The sequence below is a fragment of the Arachis ipaensis genome, chromosome B6 (genome assembly GCF_059453495.1).
Source record: "Arachis ipaensis isolate K30076 ecotype BB chromosome B6, ASM5945349v1, whole genome shotgun sequence".
NCBI lineage: Eukaryota > Viridiplantae > Streptophyta > Magnoliopsida > Fabales > Fabaceae > Arachis > Arachis ipaensis.
Window position 1 is genome coordinate 10,196,223 of NC_142441.1, and position 10,169 is coordinate 10,206,391.

The following is a 10,169-nucleotide window of genomic DNA, read 5'->3' on the forward strand; positions in this document are numbered from 1 at the left end:
TAGTATAATATAACCTAGAAGAAAGTGAATGTAACTTTTCTAATATAATCTTTTCATTTGAATCATGAGTTGTGATATATAAGTAATTAAGTACTCATGATTTTTCTCATTCATTGTTTCAATATGATATCCATTTCGACGAATATCTTTAAAACTCAACAAGTTCCTTAGAGAATTAGTAGACAATAGTGCATTATTTATTATGAATTTTGATCCTCTAAAAAATAAAATTATAGTTCTTCCGGAGCCTTCTATCACATTGCCTGAACCAATAATTGTATTAACATATTCTTCTTTTCGTACAAGATGAGTAAAATATATATTACTTTTGAGAATGATATGCGAATTGCACTATCCATAAGGCAAATATCTTTATCATATGTCTTTGTCATTTTCTGTGTCTTTTTAAATTTTGATTAGAGTCTCGTGCTGATAACATGTTGTAAAATAAATAAATAAGAAAGAGAAAATAAATATAAAAAAGAGAAGTGTAAATAGAAAATTCTAGTATTAATATTCACTAATATTATTATCTCGATATAATAGAGATAATTCATGCATTGCTTGATGATTTACTTTCGTACATATATAGAAAGAGATATTTTATTAAATTTGGATTCTCTAAATTTTGAATTCTCATTTTAGAGGGTAAAGTGTGATCTCTCACTATTTATTTTATAGGTAAGATCAAGAAAAAATATGAGAGAAAAACTATTTAAAGATAAAAGATCACATTTTTATCTTTTAAAATAAAATTTAAAATTTAGAGAATGCAAATTCTATTTTATTAGTCTTGTGTGTGTCAATTATCTCAGATATCTATTTTTTCTTACATAACAGAAGTTATAATTCATGACACGAATAAAAAAATTAAAATGATATATTTTAAAATTATCTATGCATTAGCATTAATTATTAAATTTATAGATAATTAATACCTAGTATTACAAACATGACAATGTTATGTTATCATAATTCATTTTTCCAACTCAAATAAAATTATTCAATTTGATTTATTATGTTTTTTATTTTTTCTTTCATAAAAAATAACATGACATGATTATTTATAATTTTGATTTTATCAACTAAATATTATTTCACTTATTTTTTTTTAGAATTTTTTTTATTCTGTAATATGTCATACGTTTATTTAAAAAAATAAAATATATAAATTAAATGTTATAAAGTATAAATCTTATTTAACAATAACTTGTACAAAAAATCATATGAATGAAAAGTTATTATTTATAGTTATTTATTTTTAAAAAAGTCAAAGGAAAAAAAACAAAAAGTAAAACGTTGTCCTTCAAAAGGACGGTGGTCTGGCACATCACCACTCCTCAACACCACCACTCACTCGATAGGACAAACATGCTAAATATTTTATATTTTTTTTAGAAAAAAGCTAATACATTATGAGTATAATCATAATATTCCAAACATCTTTATATATATATTAGGTGATTGATATTTTTTTTGCTTTTGCCTTTAAATCAATATTAGCCAATTATTCATCATGTATATATTAAATAATTGAAGAATTAAACATAAAGTTTACTGTAAATATAAGTAACCTTAATTTTTTATACATAAAAAATATAAAATTATATAGCAAAAATAAGAAAATTGAAATCATAGACTAGCTAATTTTATGTAGTTATTAATAAAAATATATATGATATTAGTTAGCAATAATCTCCAAATAAAACTCATTTTTCTTATTAATGAGAAAATTTTTATTATATTATTTATCTTCTTTGCTTTAACTTGTATATATATAAGAAATCGAATAATGTTAAATAGGATGTCATCTTAAAAAAAAAATATTTTGCACTTAATTTTTTATTCCAAATAAATAGAATGATAAAAAAATTTATTATTATTATTATTATTATTATTATTATTATTATTATTATTATTATTTCTAACAGCAGATAATAACTTATACTTATTAATTAAACCGAAATATCGTAGCATTTGTTCTTTTTGGTGGATACACATATGTATAATTGATAGTTATTTAAAAAATATAGAAATAATTATTAAAAAATAATAGAGAATCATCATAATTTATTATTTTTTGTTATTATTTTTAGCCATTAACTAAATTTTTTTAGTTTAATAATCGAATAATATATTTTAACCTATACTTTTAAATATTAATAGTTAATTGATAATAAAAAATAATAAATTTTGATGATCTTTTAATATTTTTTATTTAAATAATATCAATATATATATTTTTTACACTTAAAATATATTTTTTAATATGACTAAAGATCAGTAAATAATATTTGTCAAAATTAAATACTAATAATTGTCCAAATAATCAAATATCCTTTTTTTATTTTCATACTAGTTGTATATTTATTTTTATTTGAAAAAGTCATTAAAAAAGATGACTTTAAATTTAATATATTGCTTGAAAACAAAAAACAAAAATTTTAAAGATTGTCCTTCACCGGTACGTATTAGCTATATTAGCTACCAACGATGCATGCTACACAAAGGACACTCACACAATGCTGCATGCACAGATACTACACTCACTCACACTCACATATTCACAAAGGACACTCCTCAGCGTATCACCCCTCCAGAAATAGATTAATAATCTTCCTCAATGCATTGTAAAATTATCTTATAAAAGGAACTCTCCTCTCTTCATTTTTCATTGTTTCTCATAGTTTACCTTATAAAAGGAAATCTTCTCTCTTCATTTTTCATTATTTCTCATAATTTATTTTTCTCTTCTTCCTTTTAATTCTTACAATACCACCACACTTTGATTCCACTCCTCTCTTCATGGCTGATAAAAAAAAATAAGTTATTTTTAATTTAGAAGTTTAGAAAGTATTAATATTGTTTAAAAATTTATAACTTTTTATTAAAAAAAATATTTTTAGTATTAATTATAAGTAAACTTTTGTTTAAGAAATAAGCTTGCTAATAGTAATCACATTTAAAAACAAATTAATTTAAAAGATTTCATGCTTATAAGCTGCTCAAACTATTAATTAAGTTAAAAAAAAATCCTATTTTTGTATATTTTTATAATAAACATCATTTTGATTTTAGTATTTTTTAATAATTATGAATTATTTTTTATTTTATTAATTAAAAAATAATTTAAATATATAATTAATGATGAACTATTGTTTCAATAGCATATTAACAATTGTTTATTTATTTTGAATTGATCTTATTCTTTTTCTTTTCTAAAATAACATAATATATAAATATTTAATTACCTGTTAAAATTAAAGAATAAATATCATCATTTTTATTTTGATATTATTGCTCTCTTTTTTATGAATTCATACAAATATACAATGTAAATTATATATGAAATGACATTATTATCAAAAATAAAAATTGTAGTATCATTTATCTTTTAAAATTATACCTAATGATTTAATTTAAAATTGTTACATATTATGTATAACTTTTTGAATGGGTTAAAATAAAAATCTTTACTGAAATATCAATTTTAAATTTAAATAATGCCACTTTAATTCATAACTATATTAGAATCAATATATTTAAGTCTTAATAAATAAATAAAAAAGAACAACACATATTATATATCTGTATATGTGTTATATCTATTTTTTCTTACATAACATAAGTTATAATTTATGTAATTGACACGAATAAAAAAATTAAAATGATATATTTTAAAATTATCTATGCATTAGCATTAATTATTAAATTTATAGATAATTAATACCTAATATTACAAACATGACAATGTTATGTTATCATAATTCACTTTCCCAACTCAAATAAAATTATTCAATTTGATTTATTATGTTTTTTATTTTTTCTTTCATAAAAAATAACATGACATGATTATTTATAATTTTGATTTTATCAACTAAATATTATTTCACTTATTTTTCTTTAGAATTTTTTTTTGGATTCTGTAATGTGTCATAAGTTTATTTAAAAAAATAAAATATCTAAATTAAATGTTATAAAGTATAAATCTTATTTAACAATAACTTGTACAAAAAAATCTTATGAATAAAAAGTTATTATTTATAGTTATTTGTTTTTAAAAAAGGCCAAAGGAGAAAAAAAAACAAAAAGTAAAGCGTTGTCCTTCAAAAGGACGGTGGTCTGACGCATCACCACTCCTCAACACCACCACTCACTCGATAGGACAAACATGCTAAATGTTTTATATTTTTTTTTAGAAAAAAGTCAATACATTATGAGTATAATCATAATATTCTAAACATCTTTATATATATATATTAGGTGATCGATATTTTTTTTGCTTTTGCCTTTAAATCAACATTAGCCAATTATTCATCATGTATATATTAAATAATTGAAGAATTAAACATAAAGTTTACTGTAAATATAAGTAACCTTAATTTTTTATACATAAAAAATATAAAATTATATAGCAAAAAAAAAGAAAATTGAAATCATAGACTAGCTAGTTTTATGTAGTTACTAATAAAAATATATATGATATTAGTTAGCAATAATCTCAAAATAAAACTCATTTTTCTTATTAATGAGAAAATTTTTATTATATTATTTATCTTCTTTGCTTTAACTTGTATATGTATAAGAAATCGAATAATGTTAAATAGGATGTCATCTTTAAAAAAATATTTTGCACTTAATTTTTGATTCCAAATAAATAGGATGATAAAAAACTTATTATTATTATTATTATTATTATTATTATTATTATTATTATTATTTCCTAACAGCATATAATAACCTATACTTGTTAATTAAACCGAAATATCATAGCATTTGTTCTTTTTGGTGGATACACACATATATATATAATTGATAGTTATTTTAAAAATATAGAAATAATTATTAAAAAAATAATAGAGAATCATCAGAATTTATTATTTTTTGTTATTATTTTTAGCCATTAACTAAATTTATTTAGTTTAATAATCGAATAATATATTTTAACCTATACTTTTAAATATTAATAGTTAATTGATAATAAAAAATAATAAATTTTGATGATCCTTTAATATTTTTTATTTAAATAATATCAATATATATATTTTTTTACACTTACAATATATTTTTTAATATGACTAAAGATCAGTAAATGATATTTGTCAAAACTAAATACTAATACATTGTCAAAATAATCAAATATTCTTTTTTATTTTTATACTAGTTGTATATTTATTTTTATTTAAAAAAGTCATTAAAAAATATGACTTTAAATTTAATATATTTCTTGGAAAAAAAAAGCAAAAATTTTAAAGATTGTTCTTCACCAGTACGTATTAGCTATATTAGCTACCAACGATGCATGCTGCACAAAGGACACTCACACAATGTTGCATGCATGCATAAACACTACACTCATACTCACATATTCACAAAGGACACTCCTCAGCGTATCACCCTCCAGAAAGAACTCTCCTCTCTTCATTTTTCATTGTTTCTCATAGTTTACCTTATAAAAGGAACTCTTTTCTCTTCATTTTTCATTGTTTCTCATAGTTTATTTTTCTCTTCTTCCTTTTAATTCTTACAATACCACCACACTTTGATTCCACTCCTCTCTTCATGGCTGATAAAAAAAAGTAAGTTATTACTTTAAAAATTTAGAAGTTTTGAAAGTATTAATATTGTTTAGAAATTTATAACTTTTTATTAAAAAAATATTTTTAGTATTGATTATAGTGCAAAATATAATTTGAAAAGAGTGATGAGTATATTTAAAAAATTTATAATATTTTTTTTGACATAAATTATTTTTTGTAAATTTTAAGACAAAATTTAATTTTATTAGAAGAATAATGGAAATACTTTTTTTTTTGTTAGATTCTCTTAATACTTTTAAATTTAACAAAAAAGATAAAAAATTCAAAAAGGCCCATAATCTACAATAATTAATGAGTAAAAGACAAATAGGTCCCTGACCTTTTAATATGCGGACATTTTCGTCCCTCAAGATTGGAAAATACATTTCGATCCTCCACGTTTTAAAACGGCCGACAATTATACCCTTCCGTCCATTTTGGGCCAAAAACGGCAACGGAGCCAGCTGACATAGAGGGGCAGTGAATGACGTGGCCGTTACAGTTGCTGAGGTGGATTGGGACAAAATTTTAGTGGACAATTATACCCTTTCTTTCTTTTTCTCTCATAAACATTTCATCAAACACCATGTCAGCTCCACTACCACTAACCCTTTTCCTCTTATGCATTATCATCTTCTTCTTCCATTGCTGCATGTGCAATGACTCATCATCAACAACAACCCTTCAAACCCTTAAGCCCATCCTCCCAAACACAAGCTCAGGCCCAGGCCCATCTCATCCATCAACAGCAACAATCCCTGCATTCCCTGAACAATCTGATGTCAAAGGTTGCCCATTGACACTCTCAGATGAACTCTTTGACGGTATAAAGAATGCTTGTGGAGGCGGTGGTGATAGTGGTTCTGACATGAAGCTCCACCGCACACGGTGCTGCCCTGTTCTTGCATCATGGTTATACTCTGCATATTCTTCCACTGCATTAACCCATAGCCATACCCACACATCATCATCATCATATGAGATGCCATTGTTACCAAATGACTCAGAAACATGTGTGAATGACACAGAGAATGCACTGAAAGTGAGAGGGATTCAGCTGAAAAGACCCAATGAGACATGTGATGTTGTGTTCTGCTTCTGTGGGATAAGGCTTCACCCTCTGAATTGCCCAGATGCATTTTCAGTTAATGAAAATGGTAAGCTTGTTGGGGATAAAACTGTGAGAAGGTTAGAGAAGAATTGCATCAGTAGAACCAACAATGTCAATGGCTTTTCTGGTCTTGGTGGCTGCTCCAAGTGCTTGAACATACTCTACAGGGTTAGTTTTCTATTAATCTTTTCCAAAATAGATAAAAAAAAAATTTGTTTTGATTTGGGGTTGTTTGATTCGTTATTTTGACTTATAATTTGATGGATCTTTGTTGAATATGATGAATTTGAGTTCATTTTATTGATGTTGATCTTCTTCATGGTTTGGTGATTTGGTAAAGTTGTGTTTGTTTTATCTTTATGTTTGAGAGTTTGGTTGCTCTCTAAGTTATCTTGCAATATCACCATCCTTCACGCTTCTTTGGAGCTTGTGCGCTTCACGGAAGTCATAAGAACCAATTGAAGCCAAGGTTCTTGAAATTCTTTAACAAAACAAGAAATTGTTATCTGCATGCATTGTCTCTATCATGGTATTTAACAAAAAATTGAAGTCTTTGGATTCTTCATATTAAGATGATAGTTGAGTTATCTATAGTCTTTTTGCTAACTTTCTTTTCTTTTTTGATAATTGATGTTACAAAATAAGTTCCTGGAAAGTTTTAACCTGGTTTCTTTATTATGATAAATTGTGGTGTTATTTGTTAAATGCAGAAGATAGCATAAACAATGCTTTTTTTTCCCTCTAATACGTGGCTACAATGTTCCAATTTGAGTGTTCTTGTTCTTAGCCTTCCACATTCATAAATGATGGTTTCTTAACATAGAAGTGTAAGTTTAATATATTACTTTTCATTCTGACACATGCTACCTTGCAAATTGTCTGCAAAAGGAGTAAAACTGAATCCTTAATCAGAATCACATTTCCAACTGAGCAATAGATTTTATAACATATGTGGTTTTCATTTTCCAACACTCCAGTGGTAAGTTCATTCATTCTCCTGCCACTCTCGAGTCTTGGGCATGGTACCGTTATTAGGATAGACAGCCAGAGTTAGGATGGACGAAATTTTAGGATGGACGAAATTTTAGTGGCCGTTACTGGAGCAATTTTTCAGATAACACCATAATTAGACACATAACACTCTCATCCAACTACTATCAAAATAATCGCTCACCTTGAAGAATGGCCACCCGAGAAACATTCTATTGGGATTAGATGCTGTTCTTGACTTGTGAAGAACCCTCCGCACCCATCATAGACGATCGCACAAGCATCGGCCATGACTTCCACCTTGCGTTTGGATGAAATAGGGCTCACTGGTGGAAACGGCGTCGTTTGGCACTTCAGGGACAAATTTGTCCACTAAAATTTCGTCCCAATCCACCTCAGCAACTGTAACGGCCACGTCATTCACTGCCCCAACATGTCAGCTGGCTCCGTTGCCGTTTTTGGCCCAAAACGGACGGAAGGGTATAATTGTCGGCCGTTTTAAAACGTGGGGGATCGAAATGTATTTTCCAATCTTGAGGGACGAAAATGTCCGCGTTTTAAAAGGTCAGGGACCTATTTATCTTTTACTCATAATTAATTTTCTCTTTATTTTAGAATTGGACCTTTAACTGATCCAATACTTTTTTTTCTACTTTATTTTTTTTACAGGTTGAATCATCCCCACCACCCAACCCCACCTCCACCGCCGCTTCTACCGCCGCCAGCACCGCCGCCGCTGACGCCATCCCCGACACTGCCACCGCCACCAGCACCGCCGCCAGCCCCTCCATCGCCGCCGTCATTATTGCTGCTGTCGTCATTATTGTCGCCGAAGCCGTCACCACTGCCGTCATCGCTGCCATCGCCGACGACGCCATCACCACCGACGAAGCCACGTCCACCCCATCACCGCCACCCAGCCCCGCTGCCGCTGCCATTGCCGCCAGCCCTTCCGCCGCCACCGTCATTTTCGTTGCTGCCGTCATTTCTTCCGCCGAAGTCGTCACCACCGTCGTCATCGCTACCATTGCCGCCGACGCCATCACCACCACCGAAGCCACTTCCACCCCATCACCGCCACCCCCACCACTTTACAGGCTGAATCATCCCCACCCTACCGCCCCCACCCCACCCCACCTCCCCTGCCACTCCACCACTTTATAGGCTGAATCATCCCCACCACCCAGCCCCACTCCCACCGCCGAAGCTCTTTCCACCCCTACCACCGCCAACCCCACCGCCTCCATTCCACCACCACTCGCCCGCAGTCAATTCTTACCAGTGATATCTGCCAACCCCGCACCCTCACCCCTTCCTCGCCCGCAGTCGATCCTTACCACTCACCACCCCCACCGCCCCTGCCATCTCCACCACTTTACAGGCTGAATCCTCCCCACCACCCAGCCACACCCCACCGCCCCTGCCACCCACACCACTTTACAGGGTGAATCATCCCACCACCCAGCCCCACCCCACCGCCGAAGCCACTTCCACCGCCATCACCGCCAACCCCACCGCCTCCATTCCACCACTACTCGCCCGCAGTCGATCCTTACCTGTGATATCTGCCAACCCCCGCACCCTCACCCCCTCCTCGCCCGCAGTCGAACCACCAACCCCAGCACTTTCACCCCCTCGTCGTCACCAGTCACGCCAACCCCAGCTTCGGCAACCCCCTCGTTGCCCACAACACTAGTCCCGTAGTTGCCAGAGGTCATATCGCAGATCTGAAATTGCAGCAGAGGAGGAAGCTAACCTGCAGTTGAGAGACTTGAGACGGAAGCTCATGGTGAAAATTCACCATCTTGGTGGTTACCTTATCTACAGATGTGTATGCCGTTGCATTTTCTGCATGTGTGTGTTAATTTTCTGCAGATGTGTATGATTTTAAAAATTTTTACTTTTAATTATTTATTTTATTTGGTATTATTGCTATTTTATATTTTAAGTTAATTAGTTTGGTCATGTATTGTTTAAAAATCTTAAAAATAAGAATCTAAAAGTATTTATTGAGTATGAATTATTATATTAAATTTTTTTATATTAAAAAAAGATGTTTTTAATTGTATTTCTTTATTCAAAATTGAAAAAATTAAAAAATTATTTAGAATAATTAAAGAAATCAATTTAAATTTTGTAATTATTTGAAATAAAAAATTAATAAATATATAATTAAAATATTCTTTTAGATATAACTCTTTAATACATTATTGTTTACATATTTTTAATTTGTTTATTATAAAAAGTTTATGATTTAATTACTAATTTTTTTTTGAATTTCAGGGATATGCTGATATTTTATTTTATATATTTGCTTCATTTTGTCTTTTTTTTTTATATATTTTTTGGGTGGGATTATATTTTACTTAAAGGAAAAGTTTAAGGTTAAATCTACAAAAAAAATTGTAGATGCTCTTTATTTTACCTTAGTCATGTTAAGTAATGTAGGTTATGGTGATATTACTCCTATTTCTATAGGGAGTAAAATA

At 29.3% G+C, this 10,169-nt stretch overlaps 1 protein-coding gene across 1 annotated transcript; it reads left to right on the plus strand.

Annotated features, from left to right (window-relative positions):
• The first annotated feature begins 6,165 nt into the window (after nucleotides 1-6,165).
• Nucleotides 6,166-8,844, plus strand: LOC107632401 (uncharacterized). Its single transcript, XM_088490389.1, has 2 exons — nucleotides 6,166-6,858; nucleotides 8,350-8,844. Exons 1-2 carry the CDS (start codon nucleotides 6,166-6,168, stop codon nucleotides 8,842-8,844), a joined length of 1,188 nt encoding a protein of 395 aa, XP_088346515.1.
• Nucleotides 8,845-10,169: the final 1,325 nt, after the last annotated feature.

What these genes read in the sequence shown, in the direction of transcription:
- LOC107632401 (XM_088490389.1), top strand. Translation starts at nt 6,166, where the DNA reads ATGTCAGCTCCACTACCACTAACCCTTTTCCTCTTATGCATTATCATC. An exon ending in GCTTGAACATACTCTACAGG is followed by an intron (nt 6,859 to 8,349) that starts GTTAGTTTTCTA and finishes TTTTTTTTACAG; the next exon opens with GTTGAATCATCCCCACCACC.